Here is a 19,639-nt window from a genome sequence, read left to right on the forward strand (position 1 = left end):
GGCACATGTCGGCTCAAAAAACAGTGAAAAAAAACCATGTCGACCTTTTGACTGTTGACATAGACACTGTCGACCTAATGGCAGTGTCGACCTAAAAACATGTCGACCTAATGAGCTGTCGACCTAATGAGCTGTCGACCTAAAACCATGTCGACCTATTTAGCTGTCGAACTAATGGTGTCGATGTAATGGCTGTCTATGTAAGTGCTGTCTAACAATAGTCCGGATACCATGAGGAACCCCCTCAGACACAAAGTAACATCTCTAGAAAAAATTGCTTCGATTACATTCAATACTTATTTCAAGGCCATTTTCTATTTCTAAGAGAAAAACATAGGAGATTGCACCTGTTTTACTTGATTATTTGGTCAATCTGTGGCTCTCCAGCTGTAGTGAAACTACAAGTACCAGCATGCCCTGCCACCGTTTTGTGATTAAGGAATGTTAAAACAGCTGGATATTCTATCCCGGGTTAAGACTTTCGGGCTGGCCCGACAGCCGTGACCCTGTCCCATTCACAGCTTGCTCGACGATGAATCAGCAGGCAGGATGCAATGTCCCGTCTGCCAAACGTTGAAAAGAGGGCGTGGCCACAAGATATCGCCATGGATCGGCAAGCTGCAGCCGGGAGCTCAACAATCCACGGTCGTTCCCGGCAGAACAGGCCAGTTCTGCCAAGATCCCTGTTCTGCTGTCGGGAAAGACAGCACTGAATAGGGCCCGCCATTATTTCCCCCATCAGGAATAGCGGCGGGAGATTGAATACCCCCTTAAACTATTACCATATCTTAGGAGGAAAGAAAAACTCTCTGCTCACAAAAACCCTATTCTAAGCCTGTAGAGTGACCAGCCACAAACAGAACATGGATCATTATGGCAAGACCTGTCCCAAATAACACCAAGTGCACAACCCACAGCTGTCTTTAGTCTCCGCATAGGAAATTATAGGTCACACGTCACTGCTTGTCTAGGGTTTACCGACAATGTACAGTGTACTCCGACCACACAGCACAAACACAGGCTATAAAAAGAAACTGCAAACGAGACAGGACAAGAAAAACATTTAAATATCAGCTCAAATCTGTCTCCAAGTCTGGTAATGCCAAGAGGAGAGGGATCTAAACATCACATTACACTAACATCTGGACCGATGATCATACTACATTGCCTGATTTAAAAGAAACATAATTTAATGTAGGGTCTGCAGGTTTCTGACCTCTCATCAGCCTCTATATGTTTATATGAGAAAATGGTGTGACCCCAATAAAGCGCTAGTGGTAAGTCAGCACCTCTATAGAACCTTGCTGTTAGTGAAGGAACTAAAATAATAGATAGAAACAGAATAGAGGTGTGCTATAGGTTATGTCACCAATAATAACTATTTACGGAAAATACATCCAATCAATAAAAACAAACATTTATTTGATATTACAGCATATAGCATTTCTTCCGTAAAATTCCATTTATCTTAAGGTGTACCCCAAGTACAGACAGACAGACACACACACATATATACACACAGACAGAGACAGAGCGAGAGAGAGAAATCACATGGGCTCCACACTTAATAAATTAACAATAATAAACAGTGGAGATTTAGTTAATGTATTGATCAATGCAATTAAGCCTGCAGCCCCCTTTATGGGGACCCCATATTAGTGTGATAGCTATGTTTATGGTAATAATTTTGAGCATGCACCCTATTTAACTTATTTTTCACAGTTTATGTCAACTATTTCCCTAGTTGCTATGCAACAGGTGTGTTGGCAACTGTATTTCCTTTAAAAAACCATAGCTGCTGTGAGCATGAGACCAGATAGCATGCCTGAAATGTAACACTAATAGGATAGCCATGTTTATTGTAATAATTTTGAGCAATATTGTTAAGGAGCCCATACACTGTACAATTGTTGGGTTGCGATGAGATGCGCGCTCCCGTCACACATCTCATCGCACAGCTAAAAAAGTATGTGCTGCACAAACTTTTTGTATTAGATCTCATCTCATTGCATTGCAAGACCTATGCGATCGAATCCAAATTGTATACAATCATCGCACCTTTAGGACCAGCAGAAAAGTGGGGTCCGTGAAGGGGGCTGCAGACTTAAATGAATTGATCAATACATGAACTAAATCTCCAGTGTTTATTATTGTTAGTTAATTTAGTGAGTGCAGAGCCCCTGTGATTTCTATTTAAACAATGTGGTCACAAACCATAGATCAACTCAAAACTAGGAATGGTGAGTGCAATGTTTAGTGTATATTGTATAATATATACATATTTAGCCAATATGCCCAGCACTCGTCTTACAGTACACAGCTTGTATGGTGCCCCTGGTCCCATAGAAAGATATATACACTGCAACAATCCACGGCACTCATCACATAACAGCAGGTCAAGTTGAAATAAAGCAGCCCACAACTGCAGGTAGTCAACGTTCCAGGTCCTTTATGTCTTGATAAAGGGTCTAGGACCTGAAACATTGACTACCTGCAGTTGTGGGCTGCTTTATTTCAACTTGACCTGCTGTTATGTGATGAGTGCCGTGGATTGTTGCAGTGTGTATATATATATTTTCCACATACAGTATTCCCCAGTACTCCTCTGCCCCTTAGTGGGGTATGCTTGCTCCTGGACAAAGGATGGCACTCAGAAGTCTTTGTATAGTGCAAAAAAGATAAACACTGTTTATTCTCCTGTCTACATTTTGGGAACTACCGTCCCTTCCTTAGGACAGAATGTGCCAGAGCCATGCAGTGAGGCACAGTTGTCCCAAAGCCATGCAATGGAAAGGGTTGCCCCAGAGGCACGCAGGGCTTGTGGCTGCCCCAGAGGCACACAGTGCTTGTGGCTGCCCCAGAGGCACGCGGTGCTTGTGGCTGCCCCAGAGGCACGCGGTGCTTGTGGCTGCCCCAGAGGCACGCGGTGCTTGTGGCTGCCCCAGAGGCACGCGGTGCTTGTGGCTGCCCCAGAGGCACGCAGTGCTTGTGGCTGCCCCAGAGACATGCGGTGCTTGTGGCTGCCCCAGAGACACGCGGTGGTTGTGACTGCCCCAGAGAAAATACTGAAATGAGTTACTAAATAAACTGTCGGCCTCAGTTTTAATGAAATGATTCAACAGATCAAGAATTATGTTTATAATCAGTTTTCGTTAGAACAAAAAGAGCATATTGTTCTTTTAAGCAGTGCTATTACCATGATGCATAAAACCATTGTTGCAGAGTCCAACGCCAAGAGCAACGGCTTCCTCTCTCGTCTGACAATCACCCTGAAAGCAAAAAGACCACGTTACTCATCATCTGCCTCCTTCTAAACGGTTCTTAAATTACCTAAAATTCAACACAAAACAATTATTCCAATGCAAGGACCTCAGCCCCATCCATCCACTTATTCATTTATTTTTATAAATAGCTCCATATTTCTCTTGCAGGAATTGGCAAGACAGAACAAAGGATGCGTCAATGAATGGCTGTTACTAGGATAGCCGTATTATCATAGCTAAATATAGACTTTTTGTTTTATAGGCAATTAGTGATATTGTTAGATTTAAGTAGCATAGCTTCAGGCAGCCAACTTCACTAAGTATGAGCAGAGTAACTGTTACCGGATCTTATATTTTCTCACTCATCAGCACTGGCGGAATAAAAGACAGAAGTCATTTCTCCTTTGCTTTTCCTCAAATTGTTTTCATGTCTCAATGAGACGCGCAGAATAAAATAAATAGAATGAATGGCTGTGTGCCTGGATATCTTGGAAAAAGATTCATATCCTTATGGGTGTAACTTCCAAACATGTCAGAGGAATGTGTGTAGCAGAGATTCAAGCTGCGGAAATCGGTGCCATCTTTACAGTAGTGATATCAGAATTGTAATTAAAAGAAAAAAATTGCAATCCCATGCTAAGATCAGTGGTGGATTTCACACTAGGCAAATGCCTATGGAGGGGAATCTAAGGGCAGCAAAGCAAACTCGCTTGCATGAGAACCCTGCTAGGCCAATGGCCAGATGAGTCTTGTTTTGTTTTTGTCATGAAGATTTATAATTTTATTTTGTAACTGGTGAGGGTGGCAAATGGGCAGTAAATTGTGGTGGTGGAGGGTGTGGCAGGTGAGTTTGGTGCTGTTTTGAAGGGGACAGTGACATAATGGGGCAGATGTATTAAGCCTGGAGAAGAGATAAACTGGAGATAAAGTGGAGATAACTTGGAAGAGATAACGCACCAGCCAATCAGATGTGTTTGAAATATGACAGTTGGGATCTGATTGGCTGGTGTGTTATCTCCTTCCACTTTATCTCCAGTTTATCTCTTCACCAGGCTTAATACATCTGCCCCAAAGAGTGGTAACCTGACCCCTAAATTTGCCTCTGGTTATGATGGCTAGTGTGCAATATAGAAACTATTTACTGGTAACCTAGTCCCCATATACACTAGCCTATATATTCTATGAGCTATGTCGGCAGTATTTCCTATGGAACTCCATAGGAATATGTAAACGATTTCGTTCAGTGACATCACTAGGACCCGCTTAACATGTAGGTCATTTGGCTATAGCCAAATTGACATGCATGTTCAAGAAATGTGTGTGGGGGGTCTATTATAGGAGTTTAGATAACATTTTGTCTGGAAACTGGTCAGCAATATATAACCTATTCTCTGAAATAGTGTATATTAAGAAACCCATTGTCTGGTGGCTAGTGTACAATACATAATCCATTCTCTGGTGGCTAGTGTACAATACATAATCCATTCTCTGTTGGCTAGTGTACAATACATAATCCATTCTCTGGTGGCTAGTGTGCAATACATAATCCATTCTCTGGTGGCTAGTGTACAATACATAATCTATTCTCTGGTGACCAGTGTACAATACAGAACCTATTCCCTTGTGGCTATATACAGTGAAACAGAAGGTAAATATGTGCCTAAGATGACTGCCTGTCCTGCCCTGGTGGTGTCATCAAGGGCCTGACTAATTATCACCTTGAGATCAAGGCGTCCGAAACAAAGTTATATATTTAAACACATTGCTGGTCCTTCTTGTCTAGTTCCAATAGGAATCAAATATGTCTCTTGGTAACTGTTGCAATTTTATTTTCAAGCGGTAGCACCTTGCTGCTGTTCAGCCCCCTATGTTGGAATGCTGATTTGGTATATTAGGCACAATGTCGACAATCCATTTTTAACCACTATTTGTCACACTTTTGCTAACACGATCACATCCCATGCCATCCCGCTATGTTCCTTCATCTGTTGAACATCATTCTGCACACATGCAGAAAAAAACTTTTACTTTTGGCTTCATCAAGAGTGATGTTGCCTAACAACACTTAGAAAACACAGCCCTTCATGTACCACCACTATGGTAATGGAGGAACAATGGCAAGCAGAAGTTACCTGGGATATCAGCCAGTCCACCAGTTTGCTCGCTGGAATGACAGATTTGTAAGTCTTCAGGTGGTAATCCCGGTCTCTACAGTCAGAGAAAACAATGATACATTACTTATTGAAATATGTAACTTACAATACTCACAGAAGATAAAACTATAGCTAGTATTTCATATTAGCTGTTAATTCATTTTCAGTATACAAATTAGCTCAACTGATTTAAGTTACAATAAAAGGTTTATTAAACTATAAAACACAGTACAACTAAAATCTGTAATTGCTGAAAACAGCTTTCTAAAATGAGAATTTTATTAGGTATACCCTCAAATTATAAATAACGAGAGGACTCAAATTCATAAAAAATGTCAAAACAAAAATATGATGATGTTTAATTAGAATAATCAATAGCCATAGCTATAATCAAGTAGCCGTGTGTATGATCCTGAATGGTAGAGGAGCCTAGGAAAGAAGAACGTCATTCATTCTATATGGTTACTATCCATTATAGAGTATGGTAAGAGTATGAAGTTTTTTGGTAGTCTGCGCACTGTCCTCTCTTGCGCGGTGCTAGCTGCTTCACTATCCGGTTGACCGTTCCAGGTTGGTTAGACGAATTGCAAAGTGGGGTTTAGTGTAGCGCTCCGCTCCTTGGGTGTGGGGTGTACTAGCGATTCCGATTTGAAACAATGAGCAATGGGTTTAGTTTAAAATTTTTTTACTTCAAATGGTGCAGTCATAAATACAATTACATTCAAATGGTGCAAATGATGTTACAATATTGGCTACAATTACTATTGCAATCAATGGCACAATGGTGAGTGCTGTGAGTGTTGGGGGGATGGGGGTTGAGGGTTTTCTCTCTGATGCGCACGGGTTCAGGGGGGGGGGGGCACAGTTCAGTTGAAGGTGTTCCTACGGCTGCGGCGTCCCGCTGTTTCTTATATTAGCTGTGCTGGTGCCCGGCTGTCGAAGGCTGCCCGTCAGGTGTTAATGGCTTGGAGGGTGATGGGGTGTTCTCCCTCCTTGGCGTGAGCGGTGCTCTGTGTCGCTTGGGTCGGGGGGCTGCGGTGGTGGGTCTGGGCGCTCCTTGTGTCCTCTCTCCCTAACCAGCCGGCAACCAAGGTGTCCGGTTTTTGGACCGTATCCCTTGGCTGTCTGTCACTGTGGGTAGTGGGACGTGGGGCATCTGGCAGGGGCCGTTGGCAGGGGGAGCTTTTGATCACTCCTTCCCGCCCCGGTGCCTTGCCTACGGATCCACCAACTCACCTGCTCCCGTTCCCTGCGTCGCTTGCTGGTTCCTGTCCTGTTGCGCCGGCTGTATGGTCTCTGTGCCGCGGCCTTCTTGGTGACGTCACCGCTCCGTGCCTGGCTCTATCCTTCGTATGGCGGTCGTCTCCCTGGTTCCTCCGCTTAGTTCTCACTCGATTGGGGTTGGGGTGTGATGGATTGCTGTTGCTTCTCCAATGCGTGTCGGCCTTGTACTGGCCTTCTTCTAGAAGAACCCTCAACCCCCATCCCCCCAACACTCACAGCACTCACCATTGTGCCATTGATTGCAATAGTAATTGTAGCCAATATTGTAACATCATTTGAATGTAATTGTATTTATGACTGCACCATTTGAAGTAAAAAAAATTAAACCAAAACCATTGCTCATTCTTTCAAATCGGGATCGCTAGTATACCCCACACCAAAGGAGCGGAGCGCTACACTAAACCCCACTTTGCATATGGTAAGAGTATGTTGCAGATAGCAAAATCATAGGTCCGTTTAGTTGCAGGATAAACTTTGGCGCCTTAATACCTGTACAGTTTGTCAATATGAAGTAAAAGGCAAGGCTTTATTATTTATGGTACCTGGGTATTCCCTGATGGTCTCCCATCTAAGTACTGACACAGCCCAACACTGTTTAGATGTTAGGAACACGTTTATGGTTATATTACATCATCCGGTTGCACAAGTCATCAGGTGGTGAAGCGTGCATATAACGTGGGACAGTAAACAGCCCAAATGATACAAAGTTAGCGCAATTAGAGCACAAACAATATTTCGGACAAGTGACATAATGAAAGCGTTTTAGCTCTATATTTTGAGGTTAAAATTTGGTGTGAAATGGATATGTGGCACAGGGAACTGTAACTCAAATATCGAGAAAAACCAGGGTTGCCTACTTTGAAAGTCTCCTCTCTGGGAGAAGCCCGGAGAGGAGATTGTCAGCAGCACTTTGGGGGGCGTGGCCTGATGTAGACGTAATCAAGCCTCGCTCGACTTCAGTCAACAAATTCCAAAGTTTGCGGGTCTTCAAGGAGGGGGCGGGGCTAAACGACACTAACTCAATATTTAACCCCCCCCCCCCCCGCCAAAAGCTGTGAATCACATAAAATGCGCCGGCATCTGGGAGGGTTGCTCACTTTTCCTTGGTGGTGGGGGCGGGAGGGGAAGACCAGATTTTCTGGAGCCTCCAGGCCATTTTAGAAGGGTAGGCAACCCCGAGAAGAACTCATGGTTTTACTTTAAAACTTACATCTGCAAAAACCAGGTGATATATTGAAAATGATACAATATGTTTATGAAATACACCATTATATAAAGGAATGTTTAAAGTTAATAGTATCTAGTAAAAGTAATTTACGATCAATTACTTCATACAGGCAAAACAAGGTAATATTTTTTCTCAAAATTAAAAAATGTCCGTTCAGCTAAATGTATTCCCCCAAAAATGACTGCCATGTCTGTGACTGTACGCATCATGGATCAGCTTGTTGGTTCATGTATGCACAATGAACTGAAAGGCAGATGAGGCTTTCAAAGAAAAAAATAAATAAAGGTACTTCTTTCCTAGCACGGCCACCTCGATTTACATCGGGGTGGTCGTGTCGGAAAAATTGCGTCGATCACATCGCATGCGATTTGGTCGCATGCGATGCGATCGATGCAACCGAACCGATTTTTTGATTGAATCAAATGTAAATCGGGTCCCTGGGACCCGATTTTACATTGGATTCAATGTAAAATATTCCCTAGACCCCCAAATTTTACGACGTAAACCCCACCCCACAATAGACGCCAACCCGAAGCGTGGCGAGCGCAGCGAGCCCGCGAGGGGCGGCGGTGCGCGTCCTCTGACCTTTTCATTCCCCTACTATACACGTCGGCGTAGAGTTGAGAATATATAGTGTGGCGAGCGCAGCGAGCCACCGAGCCCGAAGCGTGGCGAGCCCCGCGAGGGGACGCGTATAACTTTACAGGTATACGCGTCCGCTCGCCACGCTTCGGGCTCGGTGGCTCGCTGCGCTCGCCACACTATATATTCTCAACTCCACGCCGAAGTGGATAGTAAGAGAATGAAAAGGTCGCCGCCCCTCGCGCGCTCGCCACGCTTCGGGTTGGCGTCTATCGTGGGGTGACGACGGGGACATCTATAATGTGAAATGGGTCATATTGGCCCATTTCACATTTTTTTCAATGTGAGATGGACTTAATCAAGTCCATCTCATCTTGTGCCATTATAATGGCACAAGACCGACGCGATCCTCACGATTTCAATGTTAAAAAATATTTTAACATTGAAGCCTATGGCAAAATCGGGGGCATCGCGTCGGGACCAATGTTAATGGTCCCGACCGACGCGATGCCCCCGATTTTGTACCTTTGCCGGCAAAATTTACCTGATTTCAAAGGAAATCGGGTCCATCGTGGGGATCGTGTACCTTAACTTAAAGGTACACGATCCCCACGATTGTGGCCGTGCTAGGAAACAAGTACCAAAATGAAAATCAAAATGATTATAACTTGCAGTAGCTGGATCCATTAATAGAGTAGGCCAGTGGTTTCCAAGTCAACCTTAAAACCTGAAGTTCTGTTAGGGTGCCTGATGCTGTACTAATTCACTGCACTGCTTATAAAATAGGCACACTAGTAGAATTGATGGATATAATAATACTTAAGAAATTATTAGTAACCGTTGCTCAAAAAATCTGTGTAATTTGAATGAAACATGACCATAGCGAAAGTTCACATTGGGCTACCAGGATAGTGTTACTGTATAGGTCATTCCACATAGCACAGAATGCCAGCTTTGCAAACCCACATCATTTTCCTGGAAGTCAGAGATTCATTCTATCTGATTGGCATAGACACAAGGGGATTTTAGCCCCAAAATCCCTTGGCTTTGCTCATTTAAGCTAAACAGAATCTGGGAAAAAGTAGCTTGATCATGTTTTTGTGGTATGAAGCAAGCGCCCAAGTCATTACAACACCGGCACCTTGCACAGCACAACACTCGGATTCTGCTTCTAAAGCAAAACTATTTCATTGCCAAACCACAAGAACACTGCACCTTGTTCTAAGGCAGGATACGATGACTACAGCAAGACAGGATTTAAACTCTGACAGGCATGTTGTCCTATGTACAGTATAGTATATGCTGACTGAATACCCTCATGACTGACTAGGAACCCTGAATGCAGGTGCGAATTTAGGGTTTAAGTCACTCCTAGACACAATATTATTGGTCGCCCCAATCTGTTGATTATTGGCTACCCCCACCGGTTACAAATAAACCCCCTGTCAAAAGCACATGTCAACCCTAGGCACTTGCATAATGGGCAATGCCTTAACACAGGACCGGCAGTTTTGTAAGTTAAACCAGTATTCAAATTATACATTAAGTGGAAGAAGAACTAGTATCATCACAGAGCCACAAATGACATTACTTCATAGTAAATTATACCTGGCATTCTAATCCAGCCCGCAGCCACCTTAACTGTATTTTAATAATGACTAATTGTGTGCAGGCCATTGGCAGGGTGTGTCAATTATGCCATTTTCATATAATACACCCTGGAGTGCTACTGTGTATGCACAGCCGCCAACAAACACGTTTAAGATTTGCAGGACGTAGAAGGGGTGGTAAAGAGGGATCCCTTTGAATCCCTCTCTTTTGCAGAAAAAAGACCATACTACCACTATATAATAGTATATAATAATTGTGTTGCCTATAGGACAAAAGTCCCAATGTATGATATGGACATAGCAAAGCAATAAAAAAAAAAAAAAAAACACAAATAGGAAATACCTTGCTGCATTGAGTTAGATTTAGGTGGGGTGTGTTCACACTAAAATCTAAATTGCAGTGTAAAAATAAAGCAGCCAGTATTTACCCTACACAAAAAAAATATAACCCACCCAAATCTAAATATCTCTGCCCATCATACATCAGCCCTGCCTGCAGTACAACATGGTTTTTACCAATTGTGTGCTTTTTTTGCTTTGCTAATAAAGCTGAATCAGGCCCATAGGCATTCCATCCCAAGCAATGGTAGCAGATTAGTCAACAGTGAACGGGTAAGTGAGTAGTAAAATGTAGCTAAACATCAAAAATATAATACCAACTCACATTTAAACAACAATAAAAAAAAGCAAGGATTATACTTACAATAATACCTTTTCTTCGGAATACTTCATGGCAGCCATTACATTGGGTTTATCCCCCTCTCTCTCCCAATTAGACAGGTAGTTTTTTCTCCCTAGGATCCGACTCCTCCTCTTCCTTATCCTATATAACTGAGCACCTCCCCTCTGACCATAGTCTTTTGAATGTCTCCGCCCTGATCCTAGGGAAAAAAACAGAAACAGGGAGGGCTAAAAAATATAGGCTGCCATGAAGTATTCTGAAGAAAAGGTATTATCGTAAGTATAATCCTTGCTTTCTCCTTCATACTTCATGGCAGCCATTACATTGGGATGTACCAAAGCAGTAGGGAGGGCTATACAATACCTCAAGCCAACGCTTGTCTTAGGACTTCACCACCAAACCACGCTTCTGCCACATCCAGGGCATAATGCTTAGAAAATGTGTGTAGAGAGGACCAAGTAGCTGCTTGACATATCTCTCTGGCTGACACATTCGCCTCTCTTGCCCACGATACCGCCATTGCCCGTGTCGAGTGTGCCTTAATACCCTCAGGGACTGGCCGTCCTACTTTTCTGTAGGTAAAGGAAATAACATCTTTAAGCCACCTTGAAATCGTTTGTTTCGCCGGAACGAATTCTTTCTTTGCACCTTGCGGGATCACAAACAAATTCTCTGCCTGTCTGAAAGCTGCAGACCTGTCCAAATAAATTTTTATGGCTCTAACCACATCTAACGTATGTAAATTCTCTTCTTTTTATTTGACGGATTTGGAAAAAAAAACAAGGCAATATAATTTCTTGATTCAAATGAAAAGAGGATATTACTTTTGGTAAAAAAGAATTTTTTGTTTTCAAAACCACTTTATCAGGGAAAATCTTCAGATATTGATCTTGTATGCACAGAGCTTGAAGTTCACCAACTCATCTGGCTGAGGTGATCGCCACCAGGAAGGCCACTTTCCATGTCATAAATTTAAGGCTTGCTCTATCCAATGGCTCAAACGGCGCTGACATGAGTCCATTCAGGACCAAATTAAGGTCCCATTGAGGGACCATAGAACGAATTCTTGGACGAATCCTCTTGACAGCCTGACAGAACCTCTTTATCAAATTATGATCCGCTAGTCTTCGGTCTAATAACACACTTAATGCTGATATGTGTACCTTCAATGTAGCCACTGCCAGGCCCTTGTTGAACCCGTCGCACAGAAATTGCAGCACATGTGAGATGTTCGCCTTTGGAAATTGAAATCTGCACTTGGACCACTTAGCAAATATTCTCCAGACTCTATAGTAGATGGCGGAAGAAACCTTTTTCCTAGCCTGAAGGAGTATTTCGATTACCTCTGGCGACAAATGTTTCTCTCTCAACTGCTGCCTCTCAATTTCCACGCCGTCAACGATAATTTCTGAAGATCTTGGCATCTGATTGATCCCTGGGACAGGAGATCCACTGACACTGGCAGAAACAGGGGCCTCACTACCGACATGCTCTCTAACATCGGAAACCAAGCCCTTCTGGGCCAGAATGGCAGGACTATTATCACATGGCATCTCTCTGACCTGATTTTCCACAGAACTCTGTGAATGAGGGAGAACGGCGGAAAAACGTAGGCTAGAGTATAATTCCACCTCTGTGACAGGGCATCGACTCCGCATGACTGACTGAGGGAGAACGGCGGAGAAACGTAGGCTAGAGTATAATTCCACCTCTGTGACAGGGCATCGACTCCGCATGACCCGTGCGCTGGGTACCTGGAGAAAAACAGGGGAACCTTTTTGTTGAGAGACGACGCCCTGAGATCTATTTCTGGCATGCCGAAGTGTTCTATTATGAGCTGGAAAACTGACTGTTTTAGTTCCCATTCGCCTGGAGTCAATGTACTGCGACTCAAGAAGTCTGCAATTTGATTTTCTTCTCCTGGAATGTGCAATGCCGAGATAGACTGGAGATTTACTTCGGCCCATGACATTATGTTTTCTACTTCCTCCAACAACACCCGACTTCTTGTGCCTCCTTGACGGTTGATATAAGAGACCGTTGTGGCGTTGTCTGAAAACACTCGAACACGCGACCCCTTTATATCTTCTGCGAAGAATTTCACCGCCTGCCACACCGCTCTTAACTCTCTGTGGTTTGATGACCAGTCCTTCTCTTGCATCGACCACCTTCCTTGGCATGACCTTTCCATCCCATGTGCCCCCCAACCGGAGGCGCTGGCATCTGTAGTTATTACTACAAATGATGGGCTTTCTAGCAACCACTTCCTTTCTCTTAACAGATCGTAGCTCCACCACTCTAGGGATTTTCTTACTGCGTCTGGGATTTTTATTATTTGATCCAACGATGTATGATTTCTTGAGAACCTTAGAAGGAACCATTGCAATGGCCTCATCCTCCATCTTGCCGACGGAGTGACCTCTACAGCTGAGGCCATCATGCCCAGCAGACTCATTGCAGTTCTCAAGGGTACGCGAGGATTGTCGTAAATGAGTGAAATTAACTGTTGAATTTTCTCGCATCTTCTTTCTGAGAGAGCTATTTGGAAAAAGACTGTGTCCACTAGTATGCCTAGGAATTGAACCTTTCGTGAAGGGATGAGACGACTCTTCTCCCAATTGATCATCCAACCGTGATCCTGGAGGAACTTGATGGTATAATCTCTTGCTATTACGCTTTCCTCTTCTGATTGAGCTGCTATCAGGATGTCGTCTAGGTATGCCCACACCATAATCTTCTGCCTTCTTAACTTTTCTATTAACACTACTAGCACCTTTGTGAAGATTCGAGGAGATGAAGTTAGACCGAACGGCAGGCATGTAAACTGGAAATGTTTTTCTTTTATGGCAAACCTCAGATATCTTCTGTCGTTTGGAAAGATGGGGATGTGAAAATACGCATCTTTTAAGTCGATAGCCACTAGATAATCGTTTTTTCTGATCCCCATCAAGATAGATTTGGTTGTCTCCATGTGAAATTTCTTTTTTCTTAGACGATCGTTCAGACTCCTTAAGTCGAGGATAGTCCTGAACCCGCCTTAAACCTTGCTTATGACAAACAACCGGGAGTAATATCCTAGTCCCCTTCCCTTAGTGGGACTTCTTCAACCGCTTTTGTGTCGATCAGGTCTTGTACACTTGACTTCAAGACCTCTTTTTCGGTTTCTAACAGAGGAAGTTTGGAACTTAAAAATCTTGCCAACCTTGGCTTTGACAGAAATTCTAACCGATAACCTTCGGATACTATCTCTAGCACCCATTTGTCTGTGATGTTTTGTTCCCAGATATGAGCAAATTCCAGGAGTCTTCCTGCTACCGGGATCTGCTCCATGGGACCTCTGGCGTCACTGCTTTTGAGTTGCGCCCGAACTTTCGCCTCTCTTCTTAATGTACTGGCGAAAAAATGCACGCGACGTACCTGAAGCGTACTTGTCACGAAATGGCCTACCTGGCCTGTATGATCTGGCTTGTCTATACGACTGCCTGTTGTAATAGGAATTAAACCTACCCCTCCTATCCTGGGGTAATCTCACGGATTTGCCACCCGACATTCTTTGAATCATTTGGTCGAGCTTACTTCCGAAAAGAAAAGCTCCTTCATATGGAAGTGTAGCAAGTTTATTTTTAGAATGTGAATCTGCTGACCATGATTTCAACCAAAGGGCCCTTCTGGCTACTACCCCTGATGTCAGGGATTTGGCCGAGAAGTCCAACATGTCTAATAAAGCCTCACAGACATAGTCCACGGTCATCTGGATTTGTGCCAGACTTTTGCTCATCTGGTCACGAGAAGCTCTGTCTTGCAGATCATCTTGTAATGCTGCACACCAGATTCTTAACGCTCTAGACATGGAAGCTATGGCTACGCCAGACTTCATTGACACTGATGTAGATATGTGCAACCGCTTTAAAGCACTCTCCATCCTTTTTTCCATAGGGTGTTTTAAGGATGCCCCGTCTTCCAATGGTATGGTTGTACGGGTAGTCACTTCAGAAACGGATGCGTCTATTTTAGGTATGTTACTCCATTTCAAAAACTCATCTTCTATAGGGAACATTTTATCGATTCTCCTAAAGGACCCCACTCGCTTGTCTACATTATTCCATTCTTTTGTCAATATATTTTTAACGACTTTATGGACAGGAAAGCATCTGCCCTTCCTTGATCTGTCCTCAAAAATAATGTATCCAACTCTGTTTTCACCGGTTGCTTATAATTCAAAGTTCTATAGAGGTTTTTTTTTTTTAATACCACTTCCACCAAACCTAAATCAAACAGGCGTTCGTCTTCAACAACTTCCCCTGACTCAGCAGTGGAACCACCTGAGGCACCATCATCAGAACCGGCCATCACTGACCCACAATCATCGTCTAAGTCCAAACTGGTCTGAGACCTAGACCTCTTGTTGCTAGCGTACTCCTTCTTTGAAACACATTTTTTCTCCATCCATTCTCTAAGCTCAGAGATCTGATTAGACACTGAAGAAGCTTCTTTCTTTTGAAGACAACTTTTACATAACACGTTTTCTCCCGTAAAAGCCTCTTCTTAGCTGCCTTCTTTTTTGCAACTACAGACACACTAAAACGAGAAAAAAAGGGTAGACTAACTATCCTTAGCCTCAGCAAATATAAATAACCAGTCCTCATAGAGGACTTAACTGGGCAGCGGTACATTAACATTGGGAGAGGCATCTTCCATAATGTGCAGCTTTGGGATTCACCTCCAGCTGAGACAATGCAGCAGCGCCTGTAACACCGACCAGGCGCTATATATACCGGCACTTCCGGTATCTGGAACGCACGTGGCCTGCTGTGGAACGCAGACCGCGTGCAGACGCGCCGGAAGTGCGCGTCACTTACCTCCGGCATCTGCTGCACAGAACAGCTACAACAGACGCCGGGTATAGTAACCACGCCAGACACTTCTGGTATCTGGAACGCATGCAGCCTGCTGTGGACGCGCCGCGGACATGCTGCCGCTAACTCTCCAGTGCTCTGGACTCCACCACACGCGCCCCGGCACACCGCTCCTCGGGCTCCAAACTTGGTGAGTCCAAACAGAATATCTGGGCACGAGTTCCACCCAATCTGTCCTGCCATTGCTAGGGTTATAGGCACCGCCAACCCCATACCAATCAGTAGCACTGATCCATGCCGCCGGCCCGGATCAAAATTAGGGTAAGGCACCGCCATCCCCTCGCTGCCAGGCCACCTATACTATCTATACTAACCTAACTACCTGTTTACAGACAGAGGAGACAGGAAAAAAGACTATGGTCAGAGGGGAGGTGCTCAGTTATATAGGATAAGGAAGAGGAGGAGTCGGATCCTAGGGAGAAAAAACTACCTGTCTAATTGGGAGAGAGAGGGGGATAAACCCAATGTAATGGCTGCCATGAAGTATGAAGGAGAAAAGACAAAAAAAGACTTTCAGGGCCAAATTTAATAGGGTGTGAGGTTCAGAAATTAATAGATTTTTGGAGACTTTTCCCATATTTTTAAACCAAAAAAATCAATTGCATGGAAAAATCAACCTGGTTTTTCAGGGTAAATGATTACCGCTTCAAAAAAAAAGAAAAAACTTTCCCAAAATCTCTCACACCCTGTTAAATTTTGCCCAGAGTATGGAATATACTGAGGTAAACACTTAAGGCCCCCATACACTGGGCGATTCAGCTGCAATTTGGTCTATTTTCCCGCGATTGTTGCGATCAATCACAGATCACAAAAAAAGATGCAGGTGAATGACAGCGGGTCCAATGCGATGCGCGGTCCCGTGCCCATCACACCAAACCCTCAGAGTCGCCCCGGCAGCAGAAGCAATGTGCAGGATTTCTTCTAGACCCCGGCAGGCTTGGCTGGCATTGCATGCAATATATTGCATGCAGAAGAGCCGCATGCAATCCTGGCAGTCCGGACGGGTCAAGGGAGCACCGCGTGTGACTTCTCCAAGGGGGGAAGTTGCAGCAGTGTGTGGGGGGGCCTTTATTATAAAAAGACAGTCTTATTGGGATTGGAATCACAGAATGTATGGCAATACAGATCTCTACATTATCAAGTAAGATAACTACACTTTTAGAAGACTGTGACATAAGTTCAGATCGGATCTCACTTCCTGCTGTAACTCTCGCCAAACAATTCTAAATAACTATTGTTATGCCAAACTCTTATATTCTCAGAATACTAGAATATTGTTTCCACGTTTTATCAAAAGCAAATGTCAAAACAATCCTAAAGTGCTAACACGCAGTGATTAACTGCAAACATCTGGAGAATAGCACACTGACCCAGATATCATCCTGCTAGGGAAGGGCTGTATGTGTGCTGCCATGTAATCATGTGGTATATATGATTTCTTACAGGTGGAACACAGCGCATCTGCCAGTAGCAATATGTAGCAGGCCTCATCCACTCCGTGACATCATTTACCAGACTTGCTTTAGAACGTCACTTGTTTTATTGTGCAAACTGAAGGTCTCCATACACAAGATGCTGGGAGCGGGATGATCTCGTTACTGGAGCAGGGATGTTGGTTGACATTCTGCTAGTCTGCATAGGGAGTCCGTCCCGCCAGAAACACTAAGTAGGATGTAAGGGCAGCTGACACTTAACACAAGGGGTTATTCAGGTCTGATCTCAAAAGGGAAAAGCCATGTTGAACTACAGGTGGGACTGATGTAACATGTCCAGAGAGAGTAAAGCCCCATATACACGAGGCTACCCAGCACTTATTATGAGCGACCTCAGCACACATCGCAGTTGACTAAGGGCTATGGGGCTAATGGCTATGGGGCTAATGGCTATGGGGCTAATGGCGGATCCGATATGATTTCCCGGCGGTCGGGATCCCGGCGGTCGGAATCCCGACACTGGAATCCCGACTGCCGAAATCCTGACAAGGGGGGGACATGGATCGCCCCCCCTTGCGGGCTCGCTGCGCTCGCCACGCAGCGGGCCCGGTGCCTCGCTACGCTCGGCACGCTATTTTATTCTCCCTCTATGGGTGTCGTGGACACCCACGGAGGGAGAAAGTTTCGGGATTTCGGCGGTCGGGATTCCAGTGTCGGGATTCCGACCGCCGGGATCCCGACCGCCGGGAAATTAACCGCATCCCCTAATGGCTAAGGGGCCCATTTACAAAGGATTAGATATACAATGAGATCTGGGCAGAATCTTACAGCTCAGGAATTCATTATAATATGCGATCCTAACGTCCTGAAGCATCTGCCTGCATATGCGCTCAGCCAGGTGCCTGGGGTCTGCGTATGCGCCGTTAGCACTGACCCATGCTGACTGCATTGCCCTGCTGGCAGTGTGGTCTGTTGCCCTTAGGCTACCGATATTGATACATCGGGCAGCATCCCATTCCCCAGAGAAACCTATGGGGGATGCGGTTGTGAGCCGGGCAGGAGGGATTGCAGCAGGGATGTATGCGGGGGGAAGGGTCATATTTATTTGCGGCTAACCACCGATAATGGGTGATTTTGGTGACTTAGCCACAAATGTTATATGATAAATGGGCCCCTAAATCACCAGAATTGACACACACGGTATCCTCTCATTTTAAAAATGTCCATAATTCAAAAGAATGCAATATTAAATCTTTCTGTGCAATAGATTTGGTTACAGCTACATGGAGAAATAAAAATCTAGAAACCAAACTAGCGCAGGCAGAAATGCGATTTTTAAACTTCAAACATTAGTACCCAATGGTCTTAACGGGGAATTTGAACTGAAATGGTTTTTATAATATTTTAAATGCTGTTTTAAAATATTTTATCCATCGTAATACTTGATTTTTATTGCATGTCTTTTTCTATTTTTCTATCTTTTATATATGTTGAAACGTATGGACTTTTATATGAACACTTGTCTGGACTGAAAACTAAGAATAATACGTTTTACCAACACGGAAAACTAATGAAGAACTAAATCAAGAAGAACAAAAGATCCGGATTACATATAATGGACATTATTGTGCATAAAATGTATGTATTGTATAAAGAGCACTTCCGGGTCCAGTGGAACGCATTCTAACATGGAGGTGATCTCCATATCCGGATGCAGACGATGACAACTTCCGGATCCGGAAGTGTGTCAATGGAGCGCATCTTGGAACGCAAGCTCCGAGAATGCAGGAAATCCGGCTCCAGACTGTGACGTAGTTCCGCTTCCGGTCAAGTGAGCGGCCGGAAGAAATGGTTTTGGCGCCAATGTTGAATGAAATTTCTGCCTATAAAAAGCCTTCAGCCGGGAGATGTGGTATGCTTCTGATGAAGGAACGCTAGTTCCGAAATGCATTAAGCATACACATTCCCGGCAGAAGGAGTAGTCTATTGGATGACCTGCACGCACTGAGCACTTTAAGGAGAAAAAGCCATCCCTAACCCGCTGTTTATACTTCCGTTTGGAGGATCCGGATAACTCCAAGGAGGCAGCTATTCAGAAGGAGGGTGGTGAGATCCCGAGTACAGCCGTGCAAATCCTGTTTTTAATCACAAATTTGTGATGATAGGCTTGTTTTTAATTATGCCATGTGAGTGCAATGAATAAATAAACCCCTTTTCCAATGTTTAAGAGGTCTTGCACTACTGGCTATCTTTCGTTCTAGATAAACTCTATGAGCGTTGTATGTGGATGTTTGAGATCAAAAAGACCCACACCCAACCCAAATTTCAATCTCTCTGCACATGTTACATCTGCCCCAACTGCAGTGCACATGGTTTGGCCCATTTTAAAAACAAATTAGTACGGTGATCAGATCTGAATAAGGGCCCATGTTTATGGAGTTGGGAACCAACTACAAACTAGAGAAAATATGTGATAACTGCATTTTAC

The 19,639-nt window shown here is 44.1% G+C and overlaps 1 protein-coding gene across 1 annotated transcript in view; it reads right to left on the reverse strand.

The window, feature by feature from the left end:
• Nucleotides 1–19,639, reverse strand: part of PREX1 (phosphatidylinositol-3,4,5-trisphosphate dependent Rac exchange factor 1) — a 245,025-nt gene that overhangs the window by 59,656 nt on the left and 165,730 nt on the right. Inside the window, exons 14-15 of the mRNA XM_083146391.1 lie at nt 5,396–5,471; nt 3,197–3,269 (exon numbers count right to left, since the gene is read on the reverse strand). Of these exons, the coding sequence (XP_083002517.1) occupies nt 3,197–3,269; nt 5,396–5,471 (149 nt within the window). The remainder of the gene's footprint in view (nt 1–3,196; nt 3,270–5,395; nt 5,472–19,639) is intronic.

The sequence above is a fragment of the Crinia signifera genome, chromosome 6 (assembly GCF_055691185.1).
Source record: "Crinia signifera chromosome 6, ASM5569118v1, whole genome shotgun sequence".
Taxonomy (NCBI): Eukaryota; Metazoa; Chordata; class Amphibia; order Anura; family Myobatrachidae; genus Crinia; species Crinia signifera.